Source organism: Petaurus breviceps, unplaced genomic scaffold (assembly GCF_028583685.1).
Source record: "Petaurus breviceps papuanus isolate PSGF00001 unplaced genomic scaffold, PetGlider_PUasm1.0 90825, whole genome shotgun sequence".
In the NCBI taxonomy this organism is placed as follows: Eukaryota; Metazoa; Chordata; class Mammalia; order Diprotodontia; family Petauridae; genus Petaurus; species Petaurus breviceps.
Genome location: NW_027187353.1, coordinates 16,404,613 through 16,420,326, shown reverse-complemented (window position 1 = coordinate 16,420,326; position 15,714 = coordinate 16,404,613). Strand labels below are relative to the sequence as shown.

The window sequence follows — 15,714 nt, the reverse complement described above, 5'->3', positions numbered from 1 at the left end:
CCCCAATAGAATGCATGTCTACTGAAGCCTACCTGCTTCTTTTCCTGACGATTTCAGTACTTCCGTGTTCTGTGCTTTATTCTTTTACCCACTCCCTCCTTAGGTGCCCCCCCTTACCTACAGAACAGGGACAGCCCCCTTCCCCCTTCCCCCCTCCCCCCCGCTGTGCCTTAGTAGGGATTGGCCTTCAGGAGACATGGACTTTTCTGACATGAACTCCTTCTGCATGTTCTGTGGTGACAGAGCCATGTGCTCTCAGCCTTTCTGGCATGGATAGAGCCATACCTCTGACGTAGCCTTTGAGAAGCCAGGGTCCTTTCTTGGCTATGATGAAGCATTGGAGGAGGTTTTGGTTAATACCAAAGGTAATTCATATGGGGGTTCTATAGATAGTCTTTCCCATTTGATGATAAATAACATTTGTATAATGTTTTAAGAATCACAAAATGCTTTGTATATGTAATTTCATTCAGTCCTCACAACGGCCCTGTAAGGGAGGTATACTCCACATTTATCTCCATTTTACAGATGAAGAAACTGAGACTCAGGTTAAATGTTACCCAGCTGGTAGGTGTCACTCGTAAGTTAAGGCCAGAACTTGTCAAGTGCCCATTCTGGTTTTGGTGTATTATAAATGGAAGACTAGGTTAAACAAAAGGGAAAAAGTGGATTCGTGGTGTGTTCTGTGTAAACTGGGGCTACGCAGAAGTAGGTACCCAGATGTTGATCTCCATGGATGTGCCTCCTACAGGCCATTGAACCCCAAGGAACTGTGGTTCAGAGGAGTGAGGTGAGAAATGGACAAGAGGAAACCCTCGATGCTGCTGCTGCTGCTGCTATTAACATGATCTAAAACCTTGTTTTTACCACCTGTATGTTAAAAGCTTTTAATTTAGAATTAGGAATAAAGTTCTATGTAGAAGCATTAAAGCATCATTTATGTCACCATGAAACCAGCCTATTTTCCATGAAAAAGGTTATTGTAATAGTTGGTTTCCTCTTGTTTTAGATGATACACTTAAATCATACAACTGGTCTTAATGAACAGTGACTCCCATGGAAGAAAAAAATATTTTTATGGCAGCCTCAGTGGTCTTGAATTTCTTCTTGCTCATCCTTTGGGAGATGATATGAATTCATACAGCTGTTCGTGTAGCTCTTTAGGTCTGATTAGAACATCTTTATACTCCTGTGTACTTTGCTGGTACTGCCATTGCTGTACAATATGACCATCAAGATTGAGTAAAGTAAAGGGAATGACTTTTTTTTTAACCTAGGAAATAACATTTTACTTAAATTAATTTCTTGTTTCTTCTCTTCCACTCTCTTCTCCTCCTTGCCCTCTAGGAAAACCAAAAAGAACAAACAGAAAAGTAAGGACATTAATTTTCTTCCTTAAGACTTTATTTTCATTTTATTAGAGATCTAAAATTCAAATTCATTATTTCAGTTGAATTTGTCATTATGTTATTGTAATGGAGTTACAGTGTTCACTGTAAATACAGCACATTTTACATGTGACAGGAAATAATTTTGTTTGAAAGGTATCTTTTTAACATTTAAGGTCATTTTAGTATTATGTGCCTAGTTTTAAACAGAATGTTCATAGAGCTCTACTAGCATAAGATTTGGAAACTTGTAATTTTACGTGCTGCTTAATTTGTCTCGTTTGTTAAGGGAGAAAGCTTCTCTTAGTTTGTTGTTGAAGCTTCTCTTGGTTTCCTTTTCTTGACCTTGTTGCAGTGTCTTCCTCTTGTTCTTCCTCTAACTCATTTCAGCTGTGAAGAACACAGATCAGCTAGAGAGTACAAGCCAGTGATGGGGCCATCCTTGGTCCAGCGTTATGTTCTCCCTTGCTTATTTCCTACTTAACTGTTTTGTGCTGGAGAACCTATTTGTTCTGTCTTCTTAGGTAACTTATTTGTTAAAATTTTATTTTCTCTGCCTTCAAAAAAAAAAAAAAGCAGTACATGCTTTTGAGGAAAAGCATCCACCTGAATATATAACGTGTTAACAAAAGTAAAACACTTATTATGAATAACTATTTTTAAAAATTTGACCTTTTTTTTTTTTTTGATGTTGCTTCAGCGAAGTATTTCCTGATCTTATTTTTTTCCTTTTTCTGGTGGGGGGGGGGGGGTAGAGGACGGGGGGAAGACTGGCCAATTGGGGTTAAGTGACTTTCCCAAGGTCACACATCTAATAGAAGTGTCGTGTCTGAGACCAGCTTTGAACTCAAGTCCTCCTGACTCCAGGGCCAGTGCTCTATTCACTGCATCACCTAGCTGCCCCTAATGAATTTATTATAAAAAATATCTCTTTGGAAGAAAGTTTGGAAACTAAAACATATAGCTATAACTTTTCTGTCACTTTTACTGGTTGACTTTAATTGGGAAAGAGACAAGTCCTTAATATTGATAGTCCCAAATGTGTATCCTTCACCTGTTTTTCTTGTGTGTGTATACTTACTCTCCCCTGATAATATAACTCCCATAGCTTTGATTTCCATGCTAGTGACTCCCAGATCAGTATCTCTAGCCATAACTTTTCTCTGGGGCTTCAGATTTTCATCTCAGACTTACTACACTGTAGGTTATTTACACCTGGATGTCTAACCAGATGAGTTTTCATGTGTGCCAAATGGACTAACTTCTTTCTGCCAAAAGTCTGTTTTATTTTTTAACTTTCAACCACTTACCCAGTCAACATGTTTGAAATCTTAGTACTATCTTTTTCTTCTCATCTCCTGTGTCTATAATCAATTGTCAAAGTCTTATCCCCCAACATATCCCATTCATGCCTTGCTTTCTGTTTCCATTGCCACAAATTTAAGATGCTACTTCATGACATCCAGCTGCCGTTGTTGTAGTAATCTCTTTAATTTGTCTTCTTACTTTATCCTCTTTCTTCCTAACTATGATAGGGAAATACTTAAAACGGTCTTCCTTCTCACCTAGCACAGTGATTAAGAGGGCCTTGTTGAACCTGCTGAAAATGGTCATTGGAGAAAATGGGACTTAATTATAAATCAGTAGTCCTAATTTTTTGGATTCCATGTCTGTTAAATGGAGTTAATGAACTTTGTCAAAGAGATTTAATGAGTCTCAGAAAGGAAAACATAAATACAAGATGCTAAGATCATTGCATTCTGCTTGTGTTAGCAGAGTAGTAGAAGAGATATATTATAATTCTTTAGCTTGACTTGGAGTAGCTTCTAGATAATGGATAATAACGTAAATGATCGGAAAATTGAAAAAATCTGTTAAATGAATGACATTTTCTTTAAAGTGGTAAGTCTCTTATTAGCAGAATGTTTGTTAAAATCATTTTGTGTTCTTTATTTTTTTCTTTTAGCTCCTGGGATTGGAGAGGGTAGTAGTACCAGTGAGACACCTCAACCACCTCGGAAAAAAAGGGCCCGAGTTGATCCAACGGTTGAAAGTGTATGTTTTTTTCTTTGATTTTAAAATACCTATAAATGTAACCTCATATCTCTTCATGGTGTACATCTAGGATGCAGAATTCTTTTTTTTCTTTTTGGAGGGGAAGGTAGGGCAATTGGGATTAAATGACTTGCCCAAGGTCACACAAGCTAGTAAGTGTTAAGTGTCTGAGGCTTATTTGAACTCAGGTCCTCCTGACTCCAGGGTCAGTGATCTACTCACTGTGCCACCTAGCTACCCCTTAGGATGCAGAATTCTAAAGTCCAAAAAAAGTATTTTCTTGACAGTATCAAAGTATTATCATAGATTCATTATGTAGTTAGTATTTGAAAATCGAGTACCTCATACTTCTTTGCTCAGTCATGTTTGACACATTTAGCACTATGGTGCTTTTAATTCGTAAATGGCCATTGTAGCTAGTTGTCTGATATGAAGTTGAATTTCTTAAAGCCCAAAACCACTTTTGCATCTATTTTAAAGTGGGAATTCATTTACCAAGCTTCCTCCTTGCCAGAAACTATAACTGAGACATGGCACCTATGTGTATTTGGCTGACTACTTTTTTTACTTCTTTTGTGAAGTGGCTGTGCCTGCATCCTTTTCCTTTGCTCTCAAGACACTTGATAACTGAACTATGCGTGTATGGATAACCTGATAAGACCTTTTGGTCTAGCTGACTAAATAGATCATGTTTAACTTGGCCCATAATTCCATATCATAAAAGACATTGTGAAACATTTCATCTTGTTGTATGTATTTATAAATGTTAGTTTGCACAGTTGTTTTGTAATTAATATTTTGAAATTATTTTAAAGTGTCTAATATTATCTGACAATTATAGATATATACATATTTTATTGTTTTTAATTGACCACATATTGTAAACTTGACAAGGAGTCTCATGTAGTGTCCATGTTTGAATTAAAATTGCAAATTATAAGTAGTGATATAGGCTAGAAATTGCTGTCTGTAGGCATTTATTCCGATCTTAACTAGAGTTCATATTGTAGTTCATATTTAAGGATGTATGTATGTTTCTTATAGACTGAAATGTCACCAATAAACATGAAACCTCAGTTCTATATTTAAAATAATTCTAAGATTTAAGGATCTAAGTTACAAGTTAGTTTTACTTGAAAAGATTTTTTTTTCCCCCTCTGATTTGGAATAAACATTTTTTTCTCAAAAGTAGCTGGTCTCTGATTTCCTTTGAAATTTTTGAAGTAATAGTACCATTCAGGTATTCAAATATATTATATAATTTAATCATTTTTAGGGCCTAGAAAAATCATGTTTTAGGTCTTTTTTTTTTCCATCATGAAGAAAATAATCCTTTTCGTTTGTTCATTATTCAGGAAGAAACATTTATGAACAGAGTTGAAGTTAAAGTAAAGATTCCTGAAGAGCTGAAACCTTGGCTTGTTGATGATTGGGACTTGATTACCAGACAAAAACAGGTATTTTTCTGTTAAGAAAATTCATCCTTTACTAGGAATATTATTTGTGCTTATATCAAAATAGGTTACTGGCATTGTTGCTGTCATGAATATAAATAAGAAAGGTATGTTTAGGTATTAGCAGCAAGTCTGTCATCCAGTGGTAAAACAATTTATGTAGTTCTTTTTGGCTTTCCTTTCCAGTATTGACTTTTAAATCATGTAAGAGGGTGGTAGTGAGAATAGCCTATGAAGACCACCTAACTATAGAATTTACATTTTGCTATTTTGTTAGCACTTAGCCTGTGGAGTTAACGTCTTGTAGGTGAACTGGTGCCATTTATTTGTAACAGTAAAATTAACATACAGCATTTATGAAGTGCATAAATGAATGAATGAATGGTTTGTTTTGTGCCAGCAGGTCGACCTTTTTTTTTCTTTAAAGCAGTTGGGGTTAAGTAACTTGCTCAAGGTTATACAGCCAGGTGTTTCTGGGTGGGTGCTAAGTGTCTGAGCCTGGGATTCAATCCCTAGGTCATCCCGACACTGGAGCCGGTGCTCTTACTCGCTGTGCTACCTGGCTGCCCCTCAACCTTCTTTTGATTTTTCCTTTTATGTACTTGGTTCTTTATTTAGCACAGTTGTCTTAAGAAAAGTTGACTTTCTTATAGACTCTGTGGTACTTAAGTCATCTGCTTATCAGATGTAGTAAAAAAAGTAATCAGTGACAGGGAATAGGAAATAGACCTATGATTTTCTTATTGGCCCTGGCAGTTTCAGGGTGAGCAGACTTACTCTGCCACCTCATAGCATCTTCTTTGCTTTTTATAGTCTTAGAGAATTACCTTAAGTAGAGCTGTCATTTATATGTGGGACCACATTCTTGTTTGCAGGTCAGATCAGATTAAAGTGTAATTGGGAGATATTTAACCAAATAGATAAAAAGTAGTAGAGCAGAGAACATTAATATGTGGTTTTCTAAGTTGGCATGTGGCCGTCAGGCATCCTTATGTACATACACTTGATTCTGTTGGTGTTGCATGCCACTTTTTGGCCTAGAGCACTAACGACTTAAGTGACTTGTATGGGATCTCATGGCTAGTATGTACCAGAGGAATTCATGATCCCTCATTAACTTTAATGATGGCTACAGTAATGACACTCGTGTCATAATTTGTTTTTTTTTTTAAGTATCTTTTTGTTTTTACACAACCTTAATTTCTAAATGTCCCCCGTCCTTTTCCCAAATCAGAGCCATTCGTTATAATAAAAAATAAACAAAAGAAATCAGGTTCACAAAACTTGCTCAGCTGTGGGGTGGCCAGGTGGCGCAGCGAGTAAGAGTTCTGGCCCCAGAGTTGGGAGACCTGGGATCTGTTCCGGCCTCAGATACTCGGTACCCACACAAAATAACTGGCCGTATAATCTTGAGCAAGTTACTTAACCCCCGATTGCTTTAAAGAAAACCAAAAACTTGCCCAGCTGTGAGTGAAGGCTTATTGTATTTGCAGTACTCCACGGCCATGGGCCTCCTCATCTTAATTACTTTTATGATGGCATAATGTACTTACCAAGATCTCGTCTGGGCCAGCCATTGTTAGGTTATTGAATTATGGGGAGACTGACCTCTTATGAAGTGGGGCCTCTTTCAGGCCTCTGCCCACCAAACCTTGGCAATATTTAAGGAGGCTCAAAAAACTGAGCAAGGTTGGTAATGGTGTATTGAACTCTTTTCAGGGTAAAAACAAACTTCCCTTGACTAATCTCAGCTTTGAGGATAGAGAAAACAGTATTGGTGAGGTCAGTAATTTCATACCAGTAGTCCTGGGCCTGGACTACCTACTCTGCCATGTTGAAAAGGTTGGAAATGGTTGCAATGATTGGCTGAAAAACTTGATTCAGCTTTTTGTAACCTACTAGAAGTCACCAGGTACCATCTGCTTTCTTCAGTTCATATAATGAGGTACTTTAGCCTCCTTTATCTCCATTACTAGGGAGGAAATAACTTTCACACATCCCAGCTCTGGGATTTATGAACCTCTGAGATCACACTGTTGAAGAGTGATAATTCATGCAACCCCAGTGACTGCCATTTAGCTCTGCCTTCAGCAGCTAGCCTCCTTTGTGATATCCATCCTCCTCCCAGATAGCAACACAGCTGAGACCCAGACAGGATCTACTGCCCCCCTGCACCTGAGCAAGACAGCTCTTCTCCTTGGTGAGCTTTCACCCTGCCGCTTTCCCCCCAAACGAAACAAAAAGCCCCTGATGGCCCATTGAGGCACCTGGTAGAATATGTGCCTGCACATGTCTGGCGGCCTCTTACGTGATGTGATGCTGTGCTCACCTCTCCAGAGACTGGTGACTCAGTCATATAACTAACTTCTAGTTCCTTGGGGGTCCTGTGCCTTGGGGAATCTTGGCTCTAGGGGAAACTTGTCAAGAAAAAAAGTGTCCTAAATTTAAATGTGGCAGAAGACTTTCACTGCTGCGGTCCTGGATGTTCTTATGAACACATTCAGTAGGCTGATGGTCGGTTATTTTGTTTGTCCACTCCATGTCTTTCTTGGCAGAAAAGAACATCATCTCTCTCTTGCTCCTAAAATAGTTTTTGTAGCTCTTACCCTGGGGCAGCAGGTGGTGCAGTGAACAGAACACTGAACCCAGAATCAGGAATGCTGGAGTTCAAATTTGTCCTCAGACACTTTATTAGCTGTGTGACCCTGGGCAAGTCACTTCACCTTCTTTACTTCAATTTCCTCACCTGTAAAATGAACTAGAGAAGGAAATGGCCAACCCCTACAGCGTTTTTGTTGAGAAAACCCCAAGTGGGGTCACGAAGAGTCGAATGTGACTGAAAATGACTGAAAAACAACCACCACTACTACTTTTTTTTAAAAAACCAAATGCTTTATTAACTTCTAGTTTACAGCATTCATTTCTACACGATGTTGAGTTACAGATTTTCTCCCCGTTTTCCCTGCCTCCCCCAGTCTGCTCTCTCCCATATCCTCCGGGCATGGTGGATCTCTGTGCCCCAGCGCCTGTATGTCTTATTTCCCAATTACATGTAAAATAATAGTAATCATAGTATGTATGTACATACATATGTTACCACTACTACTTCTTAACATCCCTGTTGCTTCCTTTCTTGTAGATAGCTATATTTCTTGGGATAGCTGCTGAGATTACCCCCGTCTTTATCTGACACTTCACCATTTGATCTGCTCAGTTAGTCCTGTATGGTGGTCTGGCAGAGAAGACCTAGAACTAAAGCTCAGTTACATCCAAGTGAGGTTTATCTTGCCTGAGAGAGGTGGCAGTAGGGATTGGACACAAGTATTCCAACCAGCCTGTCCTTCCGTGGCTGTTTGCCCTCATCTTTGTGAGAAGAAGTATGTCAGACTGCCTGTTTTAGCCATCTGAAAAGGAAGGGACCAAGTGTCAAACTCGTCTGGGTCCTAGCTGGCTCAGCTGGCTTTCCAAGAGCAAATTATCTGTAAACTTTCCAAGGAGATGGAACTCCTAAAAAAATATTTGGGTACATGTGAACAAAAGTTATTGTAGTATGTTATAATTATAACATACTACATATAATATATAATATAATATACATATAATTTATAATTATAAAGTTATTGTAGTATGACCCCATGCTATGGTAGAGTAGCAATAATAATAATAGCTCACTTTATAGACCTTGAAAGTTTGCAGAGTGCTTTACTTACATTTATATTCCATCAACAGGAAGCCAGGCATTAATGGTTGTTTCCTTTACCAATCTAATATGGAAAAACAGAAACAAATCATAAGCTAGTTGATTAGTTTTTTAAAAATTGGTCAGTTCTATGGAACACTAATAAGTCAAACTAGTGATTGTTTGACATTGTGTAGAGAAATTCATTTGATTGATTTGCCTTTCCCTTTCCTTTTTTCCCTTCCCTAAGATACATAACTTTTTGACTCTAGTTATTTTATATTAAAAGGCAGATGCAGATTACAATATTTGCATATGGAAGTTTGGTTTATGTGAATTAACCCTTTACTCTCCCATTTTTTACCACTCTTCCTCCTCCCCTCCATCCCCCAGACTATAGAACTATTTGACTCTAGTTACTTTCGATTGAAGGATAGATTGTGTGTGTATATGTATGCGAGTGCTCAGCCACACACACACAGAATTACTGAATTTTATATGAAAATTTGACTTTGGTAAATCAGAAGGCACTGCCTTCATAAACAAATAACTTAATAATAGTTAGGCCTGCTCTTACTAAGTGGTAGCATTCATTTAGAACGTAAACTCATTTGTAAAATTTAGAGGATGATGGGTTGCTTAATAAACTTTGTTTAAACTAGTTTTGTACTCTAGTGCTCTGCTTCTAGCACCCCTAAAACAATCCCTGGCCTAACCAGTCACAAAGGGGGAACTGAGTGGATGGAGCATGTCTGTGGTGCAAGTTAGGATATGCAGTTCACGTGAGAACCTGGAGAGCTTATCCGTCATTATAAATAGCATGGATAGGCATAGAAATGGGTCACAAATTGATCAGTGCATTAATCAGGAGGAAGCCAGCAGGCCAGATTGTTTGCAGGAAATTCCAGAACTTCTTTTTTTTAGCTTTTTTAACTTCCCCTGAAACAAAGATCCATTTTTTTAACAGTGAAATTCTCTGGGTATTGTTTGATAGTGAGTCATAAAGTCCAGCAATCTCCAAGGAATTAAAAGTGAGTGTCTCCACACAGGGAAGTGGAGGCATGTATGAGTGTGAATGAGCTGTAACAGAAACAAGTAAAGCACCTGGAAGAATTAGAGTAAAGGATGCCAGCCAAATTAAAAAGAATATGGGTAGGGCACCAGACAAAGGGAGGACAAGAGGTACACAGCCCAGGGCACATGATGAGATCACATCCGTCTTCTAGAGTAATCTGGAGATGTTGAATTGAATTTTCATAATTTCATGTTTTGAATCATAGGAGTAACATTTACTTAGTAGGCTTACAACTTGTCAAACTCATGCTGGTTGAGGGGGAAATGACTCATGTAGCCCACAGGATAGTTGGGGAAGGTAGCCCACAGGAAGGCCTGAAAGGTGGCCCCTTGCTTCGATTTCATTGGTTTGTGGAGCTCCTGGTATGGAACACTCCCAACCCTTGAGTGAACCAATGCAGTTCAGCAACTCCTCTGTATCTTAAAGAGTCCTTGGGGGGCCCTGAGGCTAAGTGACTTCCCCAGGATTTCATGGCACATTTATGTCAGAGGCAGGACTGGATCCCTGACTTCAGTCCTGGCCCCCTATTCATGTTGACACCCTTTGGGTCCAGCCAGCTATTGCAGCATGTTAATAAAAGGAATATTAAAAGTAATTTTTAATTAAATTCTATTATATTTGTGATAAAAACATATTGTTGGAGAGCACTTTAAGGAAGGAATGGTAGAAAATGCTTGTAGAGAATTTAGATTAAGCGGACAGGTAAGTGTTGAATCCTGAGAAACTAGTATATGATTTATTTTTGATTATGGTAACTTGGTACATGGTTTTGTTTTGTTTAATAACATCAGTAATTTTTTTGATTCTGCTTTTTTATAATTGGATTTTAGGAAACTTCTTAAATCCTTTAGGAGTTAAGTGTTTTTCATGTAAAAACAAAGCACATCTTTGCTTTGAAGAAACCTTTTTTACCTCACTCAATCCATTGCTTTCAGGAATATAAGAGAACAGTGTTATTGTCTTGTAATTGTTGAATAGAGTTATGATATAGAGGTTATGAGAAAAAAAATCTCATTAGATTTATGTACTTTAGTTATTCCTTGGTCCAAAATAGAAATCTTACATGTATTAGGGCAAGGATGTAGTTACCCTATCCATCCTGTTAAAATTTGGGGCCAGAATATACCCCAGTGTATTGTCATCTTTGTCACTATATCTATACAGGTTTGGACAACAGATTATGAATATTTTAAAAAACTTTACTATTCCTGTCTTGTAATGACCTTCATTTGAGTTTTAATGCCTTAAAGCCATCCCACTGTTATTTATTTAGTGAGTAAGACTGCTGGTATTGAACTACGTTTTGGTTTTTATAGCTTTTTTATCTTCCTGCCAAGAAGAATGTGGACTCAATTCTAGAAGATTATGCGAGTTACAAGAAATCACGTGGAAACACAGATAACAAGTAAGCATGTTCTGTTTTCTTAAAGGATCAAAATGACTTTAACCAAAAAGAAGCTCCTTTTAGAATTGCCAGGTATACTTTTTATGCAATAAATACAGCTTTATGGCTTCTGTTTCTAATTTAGATGGGTCACCTGGAGTTTGCACTTAGCTTAGAATTATACATCATCAGAGACTAGCCGATAATTATGTTTTACATTTGAAACTGATAGAGTTAGACTCTTCTTTTTTAGTAAGCTCCTCTACTCCCATTCTTTCCTAATGCCCATTCCCGTAATGAACTTCCCTGCAAAAAGGAGTACCCTATGGCAATACCATAAAAACATTTCATTTAAATATCTAGTCCACCTAACCATATAAAATTACTTGCTTGCATGTTTTGTAGTCACCATCCAAACTAGAGACAGATTTAGTGATGTGCAGAAATTGGAAATAAATGGAATTGGGAATTGGAGCTTGTCTTTAGGCTGTGCAGATGGTGTAGTGGCAAGCACCCCACCATACCCAGGGTAGCTGCCAATACAGGTTCTTAGATCTGCTTTTCTAAAGGAAAGCAACTCAAAATGGGTTAACAGTCTTGCTTTAATCAATCAAATATATCATTTACCTAGTTCAGGGGAAAAAGTCAGCACACCCAAACTTCAGAGTATACAGACAGAAGTTACAAAAAGACAGAGAAACATTTCAGCAGACAGGCTTCCAACTGTCTAACCATTACATCCATACCTAGTCACTTACCAGAGAGGGCAGCATCAACATCTAGGTTTTTCAAAGCCGGCGCTCTCGAAGGCTTCCCAGAGTTTCTCTGGTCAAATTACACACTGCTTCTCAAAGTGAGTCCCAAAACAAAGCCTCGAATCAGGGTTTATATAGCCTTCTCCTGACTCAGAGAATGTAACAACCCTCTTGACCCACTGCCCAATTTTTCAAAAAGCATTCCCCAAAACCAAGCCTCCAGCCACAGGCTCCAGGTGCACTTAAGCCTATCAAAGGGCCTAGGGGGCAGGGAAGTTCTTAAATATTCATTCCCACAACAGATGATACTAGCTAGATACCCAGATTTTCATGAAATCTCTTAGGAAAACATCTCCACACAGCTATCCTGTTTTTAGTATTTGTAGAGATTAATTTGCTTGCTACTGAATTTTGTCTTTATCCACTTAATTTACTTAATTAGCAGTAGTAGATTTCACATGGCTTACCCATATTCTTGTTCCATAACCACAGACATCACCCCCTGATTTAAGCTTGTCCTGGGACAAGGTTAGTGATCTAACTGGCCATGGAACAAAGTCTTTGACCAGTTCAACCTATGACCTTGACCTTAGTAGTAGTAACAATGATAACAGTAACTTGAATAGGTACCGGGTATCTGGGTTTGCAAAGTGCTTTGCATGTTATCTCCTTTGATCACTAGCCCTAGGATATGGCAGACAATCAGACAACACTGTTGGAAAAAACTGTGTGCTAGTTGATCTAAGGCCTCATTGAATGTTGTTTTTATTTCATTAGCTTTGAATATGTCTTTAAGTTCAGAAGAAAGTGAAGTCTTTTGGGGAAACTAATATAACAATCTTAGGTTGAGCGTTATAAAAATGAGTTCATCACTGTTGGTTTTAATGTAAAATGGAAATGCAAACCAAATCTCAAATAGGTGAAGACAGTTCTCACCAACCCCCCCCTCCTGGAGAGGGGCTTCTAAGTTATTTCGAAGTTCCCTTCAGTTTTTTCAATCTGATAAAACAACAGGGGGCAGTCCCTAGGGACAGAAGACATGACTTAGAGAAATGAGAGATGGACTCAGGTAATCATTTGAGTGAGGCAGTATTTCACTGGGCATGCTGCCCCCAGGCTGACCCACACCAGAAGCTCCATTCCTCACATTTGGTCTCAGTTATGGTGCTGCTCTGGTACTCAGGATGGCTTTTTTTGCAGGGAGTATGCCGTGAATGAAGTTGTGGCGGGGATCAAAGAATACTTCAATGTCATGTTGGGCACTCAGCTGCTCTACAAATTTGAGAGGCCACAGTATGCTGAGATCCTTGCCGATCACCCCGACGCACCAATGTCACAGGTCTATGGAGCGCCGCACCTGCTGAGGTTATTTGGTATGTGATCATAGTTCTCTGGTCTCTCAGACACCACTGCCTGGCCCATAATAGGCTCTGAAATAATGTTTATTTGATTGAGGCTCAATGATAAATATGAAAGGTTGTCTAAAACAGGTGGTAGCATTCTGATTTAGATCTCTAAAGTGTTAGCAGTCATAGCTAACTCTGTAAAAGTCAGAGGTGTTGGATTTTCTAAATCCAGAACTTCATAGAGTTTGTTATAGTTAAGCCTGAACAGCTTAAACTTTGTTTTCAAACATAAAAGGATGTTATTGTGTGGTTTTTAGACTGTGCCTCCAATGGAGACTTAGCAGAGAGGACATTGATGTTAAAGTTCTGTTCTTTTGTTTTAAATAGTGAGAATTGGAGCAATGCTGGCCTATACGCCTCTTGATGAGAAGAGTTTGGCTTTATTGTTGAACTATCTGCATGATTTCTTAAAGTGAGTACAGTAGTGTACTTGAAGGAAGTAAGGGTGGGTCTGTAATGCCAAGACTGTTATGGGCGGGAGGCACCTGGCTGCTGATGTGGCTGTGTGGCCAACTGGCTAATTCTTCTTGGGTGGAATCTTTCCTTCCGGACCTAATTGTCCTCATTTTCAAAATGTTGGGGTTGGACCTGGTTTTCCTCCTAGGACACTTGCACCTCTAAGCTTTTTTTATCTCTAAGACTAGATATTGCAGAGAAGGTGTTGACCTGCATTGCTAGAGGGAGGCCCCTGTATTAGGGAGTTAGTGTTTCTTATGTAAAAATCTTAGTTTTTAAAGTGTTTTGCACATAACTTGATAAATTGCTTTTAAAACACTGAAAGAATTCACCTTCGGTATTACCATTCTAGAAGTCTCTGTGTAGTCAGACTACATAGACTCTTTGTGTCTTAAGCCAGGAGCTCATTCTACTTGGGTACCTTCTGATCACTATTTTTTTCCTTCAGTTTTGTAGACACATTTTTGGTAGTCTTTAAATAGATAAACTACCTGATCTGTGCTTCCACATTTTAAAGTAAAGGAGGGTGAAAACAGTTTGAAAACTACTGAGTAGAACGGGAAGAGACATGTAGGAGGAAATGAACAAAAAGTGTCTTTTTAGGATTATAATCTTTGATGGTTAAACCCAGATCTGTACGTTAAGAATTCTTTGAACGAGGCTTCGTTGAAGGGAATCTTTAAAGGGAATAAATGATGCACAGTCCACATGAATGTTGACTCTGGGCGGGGGGGGGGGGGGGGCTGGGAGCGACAGGTTCTGCTTGTTTCTCAGTGGACCCAGATCCTGTGTCTCTTTAACCACAAGCTCTTCTCTTCGTCTAGATATTTGGCGAAGAATTCTTCAGCGCTGTTTAGCGCCAGCGACTATGAGGTTGCTCCTCCCGAATATCATCGGAAAGCTGTCTGAGGAGTCAGCTGCCTTTCGTTCTCCGGGTCCTGTTATCCTATCTGTATGTTCTATTAGTCTCTCTCTTGCACAGATATTGTCCTTTATAATTGTGTTTATGTAAGGCAGGATTGATGTTTAAGTAGTCTGTTTTGTTTGAAGTAGAAAGTGCAAAGGGGGGTGCTGCAGCCCTTCCTACCCTTTCAGAGGTGCTGCCAGAGTGTGCAAGAGCGGACACAGAGAGTGATATGCTGTATATAGGATGTTTCAGTGTATATTTGACAAAGCTGCTTGAATTCTGGTGGTTTCATTCCTTTGACACTAAGCACTTTGATGATCCCCGTGAATGCTAAGTGACAAAACACCCTGATTACCTAGTGCCAAAGGTTTAATTCATATATATATAGCTCATGACTCATTCATTTGTGCTCATCTTTCTTCTTAGTGCTTGAAGTAAATATGTTGTTCCTCAAGCCTTTTTCTCCTTGCCCACATTGTTAAAGAATGGTGATTTGTGTTACAGTTTTCGTATTTTGATTCTAATGCACATTCTAACAGTAGAAAAAAAGAATTGTGTATTTCTGGTTTTCTGGGAAAGTTGATCTTTCAGGAGCTGTTTTACAAGTCTTGGAAATAAATCTTTTTTATTTAAAAATATTTTTGTGCTTGTGTAGTGTTTCAAATATACAAGTTTACTTTGTATATTATCTGGTGTAGGTAGCTACTGGTTCACTGTCCACATAGAAGCTTTGCTTCAAGTGCCAGCAAAAATCCACATTTGCCTTCCTGTTTTTCTTTGTAAAAGTTACCCTATCACAGCAACTACCTTCACTCTGTAGGATCCACTTAATGACAGTGTCCCTGTTGCCAAAAACTCTTTTTTATCTCTGTTAATTTTACTTTCACCTTAGCAGTGGCACATTTTCTGACAATCACATATTGTTCATTTTTGAAGCAAACACTCTGGATACTAAAATATTTGTCGTGGGGGTGAGGACAGTTAAATTGGGTCTCTTCAGGTTGCTATGGATACTGCAGTGCTCTAGAAACCAGCTTTGATTTGAGAGTGAATCTGGCTTAGAAGGAAACTAAGTGTATTGGTGAGATGACAACAGCTGTGTGGACCAGTCCTAATGAGGTTAGCTACTTTCCAGATGTCCTTTTCATAGGATCA

At 38.6% G+C, this 15,714-nt stretch overlaps 1 protein-coding gene across 4 annotated transcripts in view; it reads left to right on the top strand.

The window, feature by feature from the left end:
* MORF4L1 (mortality factor 4 like 1) overlaps positions 1 to 15,197 on the top strand; it is a 42,272-nt gene extending 27,075 nt beyond the window's left edge. For all 4 annotated transcript variants that reach the window (XM_069071386.1, XM_069071384.1, XM_069071385.1 and 1 more), the window contains 7 exons: positions 1,348 to 1,373; positions 3,355 to 3,443; positions 4,799 to 4,900; positions 10,968 to 11,056; positions 12,991 to 13,163; positions 13,524 to 13,608; positions 14,477 to 15,197. In XM_069071386.1, the coding sequence (XP_068927487.1) occupies positions 1,348 to 1,373; positions 3,355 to 3,443; positions 4,799 to 4,900; positions 10,968 to 11,056; positions 12,991 to 13,163; positions 13,524 to 13,608; positions 14,477 to 14,561 (649 nt within the window). In that variant the 3' untranslated portion in view covers positions 14,562 to 15,197. The remainder of the gene's footprint in view (positions 1 to 1,347; positions 1,374 to 3,354; positions 3,444 to 4,798; positions 4,901 to 10,967; positions 11,057 to 12,990; positions 13,164 to 13,523; positions 13,609 to 14,476) is intronic.
* The last annotated feature ends 517 nt before the right edge of the window (positions 15,198 to 15,714 follow it).